Source organism: Physeter macrocephalus, chromosome 19 (assembly GCF_002837175.3).
Source record: "Physeter macrocephalus isolate SW-GA chromosome 19, ASM283717v5, whole genome shotgun sequence".
NCBI lineage: Eukaryota > Metazoa > Chordata > Mammalia > Artiodactyla > Physeteridae > Physeter > Physeter macrocephalus.
The window spans coordinates 3,785,501-3,799,661 of NC_041232.1; the positions used below are offsets into that span (position 1 = coordinate 3,785,501).

The window sequence follows — 14,161 nt, forward strand, 5'->3', positions numbered from 1 at the left end:
TCCCCGCGATGCGGTCTCCTGGCCCAGACAGCCCCGCCGTACAGGGGAACTCAGAGAGTTGCTGTCTGCCTCACCCTCTTCCTGATGCAGCTCAGATGGTGCACCTTCCACTGGGCCATGGCCTGCAGCAGCAGCTGCCGGCGGTAATGCTGCGCCACCCTCTCCATCTGGACCCTCTGCTGGGCTGCGCTCCGGCTGCGGTCCCTCCAGCGCCGAAACCAGGTCCTGAGACAGCCTAAGGCGGGTCGGAGTCAGTTTGCTCTTTTGGAGGAAGTATCAATATATGGATGACTATGCAACAGTGAAAGTTTAGAGGGTGGAGAAGGCTGTGTGGGGACAGAACTGGGGTGTCAGCCCACACTCGGTCAGACACCACGTGTGGACGGTAGCCACTCTGGGAGGACAGCTCTGGCCACCCATCTTCAGTGACTATACACACCCTGACTGGAACCAGATATGCTGCTTACCACTGGGTCCTCCAAGGACCCTCTGCCCCAAGCCATAAGCCTGTGCACAGCGACTGCAGGTGTGCCAGGGCCCCAGTGGAGCTGCCCACAAGATGCTGCTGGGCACATGAACGAGAAGACCCTGGGTCTCAGGGAGTGGGAGGCAGTGGCCCCATTTTCCAGGGAGGAAAACAAGGCTCAGAGGTCCAGGCAGCCTGAGACAGGCTGGGGAGAAGCAAGGTGTCTGCTGGCCGTGTCCTGCCCGGGCTCCACAGGCAGGCAGGGGCCACATCCTGCATTGCGTCTGTGTCACCAGATTCTCTCTTGAGGGAGCAAGCACACTCTCCTGATTTTTTCCCTCTTCTTCAGCCCCAAGAGACGTTTCTTTTAGAGACAACAGAAGAGGGCTGACCCCAAGGCACAGAGGCCAAGATGGGGTGTCCTCCAGGACCTGCCGGAGGTGGGCAGGGAAAGCCACGTTCACAAGCTTGGAGGCGTTAGCACTAAGTGCTGAAACTTCCCAGGTCCTGCTTTATGCGGGTATATATTAGCCTCATTGGACCCTCATGATTAACTCCAGAGGCAGGTACTATCATCCCCATCCACAGACGGAGACAACAAGGCTGAGAGGAGGCCGTGCCCGAGGTCGCATAGCCAGCAGGCGGCCCTGCCTGCACCTCTCAAGCACCAATCAGCCTGAGTGTCCACGACTCTGTCCTCCTGCAGCACCTAGCCCAGCGCTGGACCGCCAAGGTGTGCCTGAGACTCAGAGGCCTTAATTAAGCCAAGACACGGTCCCACAGGTACTGACTGCACATCTGCTGTGTGCTGACAACACAAGTGTCTTCTCACATGGTCTCCCCAGTCCTCTGTACCAGCCCTAATGGACACAGCGAGCCCAGGGCCAGCCACGTGCTGCCACTCCGTCTAAGGAAAGCTGCCGCCCACAGGCCAGCAGAGGGAAGAAGCTTTAGCTGTGTCTTGTGCCTGTCACCTCCCCACTGCGGCCGCCTGACCCAAACTGGAAGGCCCATGCAGCGCTGGTGCCAAAACTCTGGTCCAAGCAGAGACCAGGGACGGGCTGAGCCCCTCGACATCTTTCCTGGGAATGACTAGAAACACAGCCCTGGTTTCTGGGGCGAGGGGCAGCCTGAGGACACAGAGAAGCATGCTGAGGGCGGACCAGGTGTGGGATTCTGGACCTCAGGATTCCATTCAGGAGGAAGCAGGATCTGTGTTCATCAACACAAGAACTAGTCAGAACCAAACCTAAGTGGATTGTCCTGGAACAAATGCTATTAAGCCAATTTAACAACTTGGTCCGTTTTCTCTCGTCTGATTTAAACCATTCCCATTTGTTTTCTCATTTATTCTAATAGGAGCTGCCTCTTTAGAGCATCAGACTCCCCGCAGCAGAGCCAAGGGCCTCTGTTTCCACGCATCTCTTAAACAGAGGCTCCATCTGGACCGTTTCCCAGGCTGTTTGTACAGCAGGTCACGGGACTACCTGGGGCCAACCAGGCAAGTCCCTGCTCCCTAAATGGGCAAGGAAGCGGACTCTGACACGACGGGGCTGACCTGACAAGCAGCCGCCGCCTTCCCATCAAAGCACCCCACCCCGGCAACCCCCAAGTCCCCCGTTCCAGCTCCGCGTCTGCAATTCTCTGTAGGTCTCAAGCCTTGGCCTTTCATTTTAATATAAACTGGTTGGCAATCAGTTGGGAAGAGAAAGTGAAGATGTACTGGACTGAATAGTTACTCCCTACCAAGTTCACGTCCATCCCGGAACCTCAGAGCTGATGTTATTTGGGCAGAGGGTCAGTGCAGTGCAGTAAATGACAGCTGAAGTGGGCTGGGCCCTTAATCCCATATGACTAGTGTCCTTCTAAGGAGAGACACAGATACACAGGGAAGACAGCCACGTGACAACAGGGCCGAGGCTGGAGTGACCTGTCTACAACCTGAGTAACAGCAAGGATTGCTGGGAGCCACCAAAAGTTGGACAAGGCAGGAAAGGGGCCTCCCCTGGAGCCTTCGGAGGGAGCACAGCCCTGCCGACACCCGAGTTTGGACTCAGAGAACAATTTTCTGTTGTTTTAAAGTCTGTGGTCCTTGGTTACCTCAGCAACAGGAAGCTAATACACATGAGAAAGAGACAGAGACTGAGGGGAAGCACCTTGGGAGAATAAAGAAAACTGTGTCCTTCACAGGCCTCTCCTCAGCTTCCGGGCCCGCTTACCCCTATTCAGCACCACCTGGGCGTCCCTGACAGCCTGGCCCTCCTGCTGTCGGTAGTATATCTGCACTGACACTGCCTCCCGCCACGCGATCAGGACCTAAGGGGCAGAAGAAGAATAGAGGGGTGATCACAGCATGTCCCGACTCCCCGGGGTCACCCCAGCTCTGCAGGTGGCTCCTCGTGGAATGAGGCCAGGCGTACAGCACTCACACACATTCCAGGAAGCGCCCGCCGTCCATGCAGATGGCAGGCAACCATGCCCAGCACCCTCGCTGGAAGCCCTGTATCTCAGGCAACGGGACCAGAGGAGCTAAACTTCATACCGTGCCACGAAGAAGTCAAGTCCTCATGTGGGCTTTCATTCTACTATTTGTTAAGTGGAAGCCTTACGTTTCATGCACTTTCACATATGAGGTACATACAAAATCACAGTAGCAGAACACAGGGGACGCCCGCTCCCCAAACAGTCACAAACTCCACCCCCCCACAAAGGCCTCCTCCCTTCTGAGCCCTGAACGCCAAGCAGAGTCCTGACCGTCCTTCCAGGGGAGGGGACACACATGCTGGCCTCGGAGTATTCCTGAGAGCAGACTGGGCCCTGACCATGTGTAATTAACACTCATCTGTGGAGGCTCCAAAGCTGTCAGCACCAGTCCCGGCCTGCCAGTGCGGGGCTCCCAGCCAACTGCTTTCTTCTAAAACACCCCAGAGTCCAGGGACCACCTCTGTCATTTGAGTCCCCTGTCTAGTGACACATCTTCTCCTCATAGCCATGTCCCTCCCCCAGCACATGGGCCCAGGCCACACCAAGTGGCATTTTGGGGGGCCACTTCCCAGCGACAATGACCAATGACCTCACATTCCTGGATGCTCTATGGAAAGCCCAGAAAGCCCGCACAGCCACGAATCCCGCGAGGCTGACGAGCAGGATGGGGGAAGGGGGGCACCCAAGCACCCTGTGCCAACACAAAGGGACAGAGGTGTGGTGATTTACACGATTTGTCCCAGCGGAAAATTCCACGTGTGTGGGAAATACTGGTTCTGGTAAGAGCTGGTTCATACTCACTACATGCCATGCTTTTGTTTTAATGGATATTGGCTCATACTTCAGTACAATAAACAAGTGAACAAACCCACCTGCGGGCACAGTTGTGTGTGCTGGAGAAGGGAGCCATCTCATCTTCTAGGCTCCTCATTCAGCTCAAACCTCCACAGCCATACCCCATGCCACCCCCTCACAGGAACACGGCCCCCACCCCCCCGGCGACCAGCTGGCTTGCCAGGGCTCACCTTGGAGCACAGGGTCCTTCTGTAGTGAGCTGTTGCTCGAGAGGCTTTCTTTGCTTCGTCTGCCTGGGCCACGGCATTCTCTCTCCAGCGACGTAATGCACTCCTGCGGGTACATGGGGGGACAGGGTGATATGGGTGTGAACAGTGCGAGGCACTTCAGCCAGGTCCTGAATCGAGGTCTCCCCATGCCCAAGTGTATCTGTCGTGCTGACAGCCACGTTTACGTTGACTGCACACCCTGCACACGGCTGAGCTGCTCTGTGCAGGTGCCGTGGGAGCACCACAGGCACTGCGGCCCCGTGCATTCACGCACCACGGGGAACACTAAGCCATTTCCAGGTGACGATGACACAGGTGATGCATCCATGATAAGAGAGGTAGAGACGGGGAAAATGGAGGAAGGGCACGGGCAGCCTGGAACAGCATGTGCTGAACAAACACAGAGGCAGGAAAAGAAAGAGTGGAAATGAGGGAGGGAGTAGGTTAGAGGTTGGCTCAGCAGGAGCTGCGGGACAGGCTTCGGAGACAGTGGAGCCGAGGGGTATAAGTGAATCCACGGGTGTGAGAGACACAGATGGTCCCAGAGGATGGGAGAAAGGCCTGGAGAGCCGGGGATTGGGGGACTGACTGGGAGCTGAGAGGAGGTGAAAAGGCGAATCCTGCAGGTCTGAACTGGGCAGGGAGAGGCGCTCAGATGAGCGAGACACGCAGGAGATGGCACAGCTGCTTCCCAGAGGCCCCGCTCTGCACACAGTGCGGGTGTAAGACATGAGGGGCCCAGGGAACGGTGCTTGCTGTGGAAAAGCCAAAGCCATGCTCTGAGGAGCACGAGGCAGCCAGGCCCCATCGCCTGGCCCTCATCAGGGCCCCCAACCCACCCGGGTCTGCAGTCTGTTCCCTGTTCCTCAGGCTGGGCCGGGGCCATGGAGACTCACCGCAGCAGCCGCCTCTCGTGCCAGCTCTCCCTGGCTGCCGCCTCCTGAAGGACGCTCCGCACCCGGCTCTGGTAAACCTGCAGACGACCAGGAGGACTGGAGGCTGCCCCAGGCCCACACCGCTCCCCACTCTCAGGCAGCCACAGAGGGTGGGGAGCGGGCAGGAGCCCACCCAACAACAGGGAGAGGACTTGCTAAGCTCTCACCTGGTGAGTCCAACCACTGGACCCCTGACAAGGAGCCCCCCCCCCGGTGGTGAGGCCGGTACCCCAGGAAAGGATGGGAGAACTTAGCTCTGCAGTGTAAGACCCACTGGCCAGGGCACTTGCCCTGAATCTTGTGGAATTACTACTCTGTTTTGGGAGGGGCAGGAAGAACAAGGAAGGGAAACAAAGCCTCCAGAATCCCCCTCCCTACCAGGCAAGGAGATTTGGAGGAAAGCAGCGTCTCCTACCCCCCAGGTCTGCAGCGCCCTGTACAGCAAGGTGTGCTGGCGATGCAGGTCGGCTCGCATCAGCTTCTGCTGCTCGGCACTGTGCAGGGCAAGGCGCTGTGGACACAGGAGACAGCTGGCCGCTGTGGGCCCGGGGCCGAGGAGGGCTTGGATGTGCCTCCGTTTCACACTTCGTTTGGGGGAGCTTGGGTAAGGTGCTTATTAACCTCCGAGCCCCAGCATCCTCCTCTATAAACATGCTCCTCTTAGGGGTTTGTGAGGATCATAGGGAGCAAGTGCCTGCCTGCGGGTAAATGCTAACCAATTTCAGCTTTAACATTTTTCATCCTGAAGAGGATGCCTGTGACCAGTTAGACCAGGAACTTTAAATTCAGAGCGTTACCGAAGAACAGCCTGGCACCTAACAGAACACGGAACTGTGAGCCAATCATCTCATGAAACCAGGTTGGCACTGCACCTGCCACCTGGCCTCCTCCCCACACTCAGAGGCAGGTGGTTTCCGAGGGACCGTGGAGGAGACCGTATGTTCGCCCTGAGTCAGCCTGACACACGGCTCCACATGCCCACAACCCCACGCGGGCCGCGCCTGTGCCAAAGCCTCACCTTCCTCCACCTGCTCCAGGCCCAACACAGGAGCTGTGCTGCGTGGAACCGTGCAGCCTGTGCCCTGCCCGTCCTCCTGTGGGGAGACAGTCAGTGCTCAACCCAGGCGCTGCAAGGGCCCTCTCGACGGGCACCCCTTCGCAGCCCCTGGCCCCTGCTCAGTGGTTCTTCAACATGGACAGGAACCAAGACCCTTTCAGAAGAGCTGCCAAAGGATTTAGGTTCTCCACCCAGAAAAGCACACATAAAATCAAATTTTTGTGGACAACGTCACAGGGCTCTGTATTCGTGTGGTAATAGGTAACCGAGGAGGAGGTTAAATGTGGCCAGAGCTTGAGAGGCTCGAGAGACCCTCAGAGCATGAAGTAGATCTAGAGAGGAACCAAGGCAGGATGACGCCTGCAGGGAACACAGGGGCACCTGCCCTGGCCTCTAACCACATGGCGAAGTAAAAACTGCCACGACCTGCCCCTGGGCACGGTTGCTTCGAATGGGCCCCAATCAGCAAGCAGGATGTAGCTGATGGACAGGACCTAAGATCCACAGGCACGTCTGACCAGCCAAGTTCCTGAGCCCAGAGATCCATGTGGTGCCCCAGGAGCCTCTCCCTACAGCCCTGGTTTTGCTTAGACTATTTCAAGTTGAATTTCCAGAACTTAAGACCAGAGTCTAGGCTAACACGACCCCTCAGACTGATGCTCAGCGCTGCTACTACAGTCAAAGCTGCCCTGAGCCGGGAAGGGCTTCAAAGGCAGAAGCGGCCACTCACTCTGTTCTGAGCCCTCGGGCACTCTCTCTCCAGATACAGAAGGCCTTCCTGAGCCACCTGAGGCGGTGGTGGGCACAGGCCACTGCTTGTCGCTGCCACTCCAGGCGATGTGCTGCTGCTTGCTGGCACCACGTGGACCAGGACCTCCGCAGAAACTGCCGCTCTGCGTGGAGTATGGCCTGCGGCAGGGAGAGATCAGAATGGGTCAAGTAGGAGGCGATACAGAAGCCAGGGAGTCTGCAGGCCACAAACGATGACCAAGGCAGAAGAACTGGATGTGCAGGAGCTGCTCTGGCCCAGAAGCCATCTGTAAACTCCACTGACAAAGGAAACAGATGCCCAGACCCTGCCCCTGCCTCATGAGTCCTGGTCACAGGCAGGTTGCCCGCCCTTCAGGGTGGGTCTGGGTCTGGGTAGCGTCCTAGGAGGGGAGGCAGTGAGTGCAAAGGCTTGAAGCAGGTCCTCCCAGTCCCAGTACCTCCTAGGGGAGAACCACTTACCATTCTCTCTGCCAAGCGGTACTCTCGATGCTGAGATATCTTCTGACACCAAAGTGCAAACAACTGCTTCTCTAACATCACCCTAAAAGAACCCAAATGAATAAGAGTAAACAATTCCAAAAGAATGAGAAGTTCCAAATAATTGGATTTTTTCGTTTATATACTGCCATTAAGAGCGAAATAAGCCTAGGTGGGGAGGAAGGAAAGCAGACAACAGACAAAAAACCCACAAATGACCCAACACATTCCACGTTATTTCTGGCCTCACCCACACGGTACGAAAAAGACTCAGACTTTGAGACCCTATTTCTTCATCCACCCCACGGTGAATTACCAATGGTGCTCAACGCTCACAGTGAAAGTCTTTCTCCAGTCCATGCTGAGCAGCCAGGCTGCTGCTACACAAATTCTTGGGGGAAGTAGTTAAAAACAGATGCCAGACTCCCAAAGCTGAGCTGGGCCCCAGGAAACAGAATTTTAAACAAGTATTCCAGGTGAGGTGAAGAGAGAGACAGGTTTGTCACCTTTGCCTACTTGCACACCATAATGACATCAAAACCTGCAAAAGCAGCACTGAGATGACTGGTCAACAGCCTGCAGGGGCTGTGTCTCGGCAAAGCCATGAGGACTGGCACTGGGGGACAGAAGAAGACGGCTCCCCTGGCATTTAACCCATCAGTCACACCACTCAAAACACTTCCAGCCGCGACACAGCAACTGGTCCTAGGCCTGCCCTCCAGCCATGTGTATTACAAAATGGGACAGGATATATGAAGCACCTGCTTCCAGGCACTGGGCAACAGGCAATGCAGATGTGATCCTTGAGAGATGGGAAACATGCAAGGTTAGCCCGTTGGCTGCCCAGGCCTTCTCCTGGGGGCAGTTTCTGGGCACTGGGGGCAGGAGAGGGAGTCCAAGGAGAGCACGACAGTCTCACTGAGCTGAGGCAGAGACTGGAGTTCGAGACCAGAGAGGAGGAACTGGGTGGACATGTGTGGCCTTCCCAGGCCTGGGCAGTAGCGACCCTACCCCATCCCCAGGCATGCTCATGGACACCTTATGCCCTCCACAGATGAGGCTGCACAAGCAGACTCCACGAGCCCTAGCAGAGCAGCTGCTGCAGAGCTAAGTGATGAATGGAGATACCAGAGGTTGGACAGGGCTGGGAGAGGGAGTTCTGGCCTAGTCAGAGTGAAGAGACCTCGCTGGGAACCTCAGACTCAAAAAGGCTAGGCCCTAGGAATAAGAGTCATGCCCTACCCTGAAGACAAAATCAGAAAAGACCCACTCAAAGAAAGAATAAAACCACACTGGACAGGATCAACAGGAACCAGCGGAATAAACACAAACCACCACCAGCCAGACCAAAATGCAACACACTTTAATGAAAAGAAGCTGAAAATAATGACCCAAAGTTGGAATTGGCAAACACTTAAAAAGAGCTATTATATGTAAGTTTTGTATTTTAATGAAAAGATGAACAAAATTAGTTATCAGATAGGGACTCTCATAAGAGAAACAAACTACAAAAAAAGAACTAAATGGTTTGGTGGTTCCTCAAAAAGTTAAACACAGAATTACCATATTGATCCAGTAATTCCACTCCTAGGTATATAGCCAAAAGGATTAAAAGCAGGGACTCAAACAGGTGCTCACAGCAGCATTATTCACAGTAGCCAAAAGGTGGAAACAACCTATCTATCAATACATGGATGGAAAAACAAATTGTGGTATGTCCATACAATGGAATATTATTAAGCCATAAAAAGGAATGAAATTCTTACATGTGCTACAATATGGATAAACCTTGAAAACGTCATGCTAAGTGGACTAAGTCAGGCACAAAATGACAAATATTTTATGGTTCCACTTACATGAGGTACATAGAATAGGCAATTGCGGAGACAGAAAGTAGGTTAGAGGTTACCTGGGCTGGGAGTAGATGAGAGTGAAAAGTTACTGTTTAATGGGTACAGAGTTTGTTTAGGATGATGAAAAAGTTCTAGAAGTGGATAGGGGTGATGACTGTATAATATAGTGAATGTACTTAATGCCACTGAATTGTGTACTTGAAAATGGTTAAAATGGTAAGTTTTAAAAAAAATTATCTTAATGATTCAGAGTTTATTTCAGTTGAATATTAGAACTGAAAATAGATGCATATGTATATATACATGTTTTAATTTAAAAGTAAATGGAAAAGAAAGCCAAACAAATTGAAGAGGAAAGATTTGAGGAGACTAATAAACTAAGCATCTTGAAAACGTAACTTCTCTCTGAACTAATAAAGATTATATCCTTTTGGAAAGTCTTTCCTTTCAGTATAATAATAGCTACTAAGACATATAACTTATTTATTTTAGGTCCAAGAGACATTCACGGATTAAGATTAAAAGGTAAATTCTTTCCCATTCCTCTCGTCTCCACATTTTCCTTCCATTTTCTCAGCCTTTATAAATTTATTTATTTATTTATTTTTGGCTGCACTGGGTCTTAGTTGCTGTGCGCGGGCTTTGCTCTAGTTGTGGTGAGTGGGGGCTACTCTTCATTGTCATGCACGGGCTTCTCATTGTGGTAGCTTTTCTTGTTGTGGAGCATGGGCTCTAGGTGCACAGGCTTTAGTAGTTGTGGCTCCTGGGCTCTACAGCGCAGGCTCAGTAGTTGTGGTGCACGGGCTTTGTTGCTCTGCAACTAAGTTGCTCTGTAGCCCATCCAGTGACTTTTCTACTTCAGATATGGTACTTATCAGTTCTAGAATTTTCATTTGCTTCCTTTTTTTTGTAAATTGTGGTAAAACATGTAACATAAAACTTACCATTTTATATTTTAAAAGATGAAGTTTGCTCAATATTTTATGTATTTATTACAATCACAAAAGAAACAACCAAAGAGGAATTGTAATTATTAATTTTTAAAAAATATAAAATTAGTTTCATTTTGGTGTGAAGAACATGATTTTAAATATTTCAGTATAAAGTGGCAAGATTTCTGTAAAGGTAATTAATTGTCTTGTCAATTGGTGTTTCTGTTTACTGTATCGTTTGATAGTTGGAAGTATTTCAGTCAAAAATGAGTTGTGGGGGACTTCCCTAGTGGCACAGTGGTTAAGAATCCGCCTGCCAATGCAGGGGACATGGGTTCGAGCCCTGGTCCACGAAGATTCCACATGCTGCGGAGCAACTAAGCCTGTGCGCCACAACTACTGAGCCTGTGCTCTAGAGCCTGCGAGCCACAACTACTGAGCCCACGTGCCACAACTTCTGAAGCCCACACACCTAGAGCCCATGCCCCACAACAAGAGAAGCCACCCCAATGGGAAGCCTGCGTACTGCAATGAAGAGTAGCCCCCGCTCGCCACAACTAGAGAAAGCCCACGTGCAGCAACAAAGACCCAACACAGCCAAAAAACAAAAAATTCTAAATAGAGCTGTAATAAGTTAATGATGCATACTATAATTCCTAGAACTACTTTAAAAAATACAAAAGGTAGACCCCGAAAAGCCAAAGCAATCCTGAGAAAAAAAGAACAAAGCTAGAGGTATCATACTCCCTGACTGCAAATTATACTACAAAGCTATATTAATCAAACAACATGGCACTGCCAGGAAAAAACAAACACACACACAGATCAATGGAACAGAATTGAGAGCCCAGAAATAAATCCACACATATATGGACAACTGATTTATGATAAAGAAGCAAAGAACATACAGTGCAGAAAGGATAGTCTCTTCAAAAAATAGTGTTGAGAAAACTGGACAACCACATGTAAAAGAATAAAACTAGACCACTATTTTACAGCACACACAAAAATTAACTCAAAATGTATTAAACACTTGAATGTATGACCTGAAACCATAAAAATCCTAGAAGAAAACACAGGCAGTACAACCTCTGACATTGGTCTTAGCAATATCTTTCTGGATACATCTCATTCAGGCAAAAGAAACAAAAGCAAAAATAAACAAATGGACTACATCAAACTAAAAATCTAAAGTAGGTAGAAAGAACAAAATAAAGAGCTTACATCAATTAAAGAAAAATAAACAAGAAAATTAGCAAAAGTTGGCTTTTTAAAAAAACAAATTCTTAGCAAGACTGATCAAGAAAAAAAGAAAAAACACACAAATTACCAAAATCAGGAATGAAAGTGGTGGTATCATTCCAGATTCTACAGACATTAAAGGGCACCTTTTTAAAACATAAATTTATTTGTTTATTTATTTATGGCTGCATTGGGTCTTTGTTGCTGCACACGGGCTTTCTCTAGTTGTGGCGAGTAGGGGCTACTCTTCGTTGTAGTATACTTGCTTCTCATTGCGGTGGCTTCTCTTGTTGCAGAGCATGGGCTCTAGGAGCACAGGCTTCAGTAGTTGTGGCACGCAGGCTCAGTAATTGTGTCTTGCGGGCTCTAGAGCGCAAGCTCAGTAGTCGTGATACACGGGCTTAGTTGCTCCGCGGCATGTGGGATCTTCCCAGACCAGGGCTCAAACCCATGTCCCCTGCATTGGCAGGCGGATTCTTAACCACTGTACCACCAGGGAAGTTCCAAAAGGCACTTTTATGAACAGCTTTATGCCAATATATTTGACACCCTGGACAGAATGAAAAATTCCTTGAGAAACAGAGCTTACCAAAACTGACACAAAAAGAAACTCTCAGTAGCTCTTTATCTATTTACAAAATGAAATCTGTAATCAAAAACCTTCTCACTGGGCTTCCAAGGTGGCGCAGATGCAGGGCACACAGGTTCGTGCCCCGGTCCGGGAAGATCCCACATGCCGCGGAGCGGCTGGGCCCGTGAGCCATGGCCGCTGAGCCTGCGCGTCCGGAGCCTGTGCTCCACAATGGGAGAGGCCACAACAGTGAGAGGCCCACGTACCGCAAAAAAAACAATACAAAACAAAAAAACAACCTTCTCATTAAAAAACAAAAACAAAAACTCTAGGCCCAGATAATTTCACTAGGAAATTCCATCAAAAACTTAAAGAAATAATACCAACCTTAAAAAGCCTTTCAGAAAATAAAGGCAAAACATTACAAGAGAACTATAGACCAATATCCCTCGTGAAAGTACATGTAAAAAATTTTAACAAAACATTAACAGACCAAAATCAATAATATGTAAAATGGATAATACATCACGACCAAGTTGGGTTTGTCTCAGGAATATAAGGTTAATTTAACATTTGAAAACCAGGAAAACTATATGATCATCTCAGTAAATGTGGAAAGAGCATTTGGCAAAATTTATCCACCATTCATAATAAAAACAGTCAGAAAACTAAGAATAGAAGGGAACATTCTCAATCTAATAAAGGGCATCTATAAAAAGCTAACGCCTCAACAGTGAAATACTAACTCCTTTTGTTTTCCCCCTAAGATTGGGAAAAAGACAAGTATGTACCCTCTTATTACTTCTATTCAATACCTTATTGGAGAGCCTAGCCAGTGCAATAAAAGGAAAAAAAAAAGCATACAGACTGGCAAGTATAAATTAAGTTGCCTTTGTTTACATATGACATGATTATTTACGCAGAAACCCTATGCAATTTTAAAAGAAGGAAGGAAGGATGAACTAAAACAAGTGAATTTAGAAATTTAGAATGGTCATGGAACTCAAGGTATCGACTGTACTTCTATAAATTAGGACAAACAATTAGAAAATGAATTTTAAAAGTAATTCCATTTATAACAGCATCAAAAAATAAGATATTTAGGAATAAATTTTAAAAATATATACATAACTTCAATGCAAAGTTACAAAACACTGCTGAGAAAAATTAAAGAAAGCCTATATAAATGGAGGATGTACCAAGTTCTTTTTATGGGAGGTCTCAATATGGTTAAGATATCCAATCTCCCCTAAACTGATCTATACAGATTCAGTGTGATTCCAAACAAAATCCCAGGAAGAATAAACTGATTTCAAAACCTGCTATAAAGATACAGTAATCAAGATAGTATCTTAATGGCATAAGAATAAACACATTAAACACATAGATAAATGAAACAGAAAAGAAAGTCCAGAAATAGATACAAACATATTTGGCCAATTCATTTTCAACAAAGGTGCCAAGGCAATTCAATGGAGGAATGCAAGTCTTCTCAAGAAATGTTGCTGGACTGCATGCCGCAACTAATAGTCCGCAAGCCGCAACTAAGAAGTCCGCATGCCGCAACTAAGAAGTCCGCATGCCACAACAAAGATCCTGTGTGCCACAACTAAGACCTGGCACAGCATGCATGCATGCATGAATGAATGAATAAATAAATAAATATTTTTAAAAAAGAAATGATGCTGGGAAAAACTGAAGAACAGAAAAAAAAAAAAATCCTTGACTCTTACCTCATACCATATACAGAAAAAAATTCAAGATGATCACAGACCTAAATGTAAATGCTAAAACTATAAAACTTCTGGAGAAAATGTAGGAAGATATCTTTTGAGATCTTGGAGTAGGCAAATTATTTTAGAGAGAACCCCCAAATCACTAATTATAAAAGAAAAAAACTGAGGAAATGGACTGTATCAAAAAAATTTTTAAACCACAATATAATTTTTCAACTTTTTATTTATTTTTATTATTTTTTTTTTAATTTCTTTTTTTTGGCCGCACTGTGCAGCATGTGGGATCTCAGTTCCCTAACCAGGGATTGAACCCAGGCCCCCTGCATTGGAAGCACAGAGTCTTAACCACTGGACCACCAGGAAAGCTCCCCTGGACTGTATCTAAATTAAACACTTCCACTCATCAAAAAAAAAAAAAAAAAAAAAAAAAAAAATTTAATTCATTTCAGTACATATATAACCACCTACTTTGTTCTCAATTTTTAAAAAATACTGTTAAAAAATGGAAAAGCAAGCCACACACTGGAAGAAAATATTTTTAATACCTAGTCCAATAAAAGAAATAATATGAAC

General features: G+C 48.4%; 1 protein-coding gene across 1 annotated transcript in view; it reads right to left on the reverse strand.

Annotated features, from left to right (window-relative positions):
• Positions 1-50: 50 nt before the first annotated feature.
• Positions 51-14,161, reverse strand: part of LOC102974591 (protein SFI1 homolog) — a 78,760-nt gene continuing 64,649 nt past the window's right edge. Inside the window, exons 16-23 of the mRNA XM_028480526.2 lie at positions 7,237-7,318; positions 6,737-6,915; positions 5,968-6,043; positions 5,365-5,460; positions 4,911-4,987; positions 3,976-4,078; positions 2,686-2,782; positions 51-235 (exon numbers count right to left, since the gene is read on the reverse strand). Of these exons, the coding sequence (XP_028336327.1) occupies positions 51-235; positions 2,686-2,782; positions 3,976-4,078; positions 4,911-4,987; positions 5,365-5,460; positions 5,968-6,043; positions 6,737-6,915; positions 7,237-7,318 (895 nt within the window). The remainder of the gene's footprint in view (positions 236-2,685; positions 2,783-3,975; positions 4,079-4,910; positions 4,988-5,364; positions 5,461-5,967; positions 6,044-6,736; positions 6,916-7,236; positions 7,319-14,161) is intronic.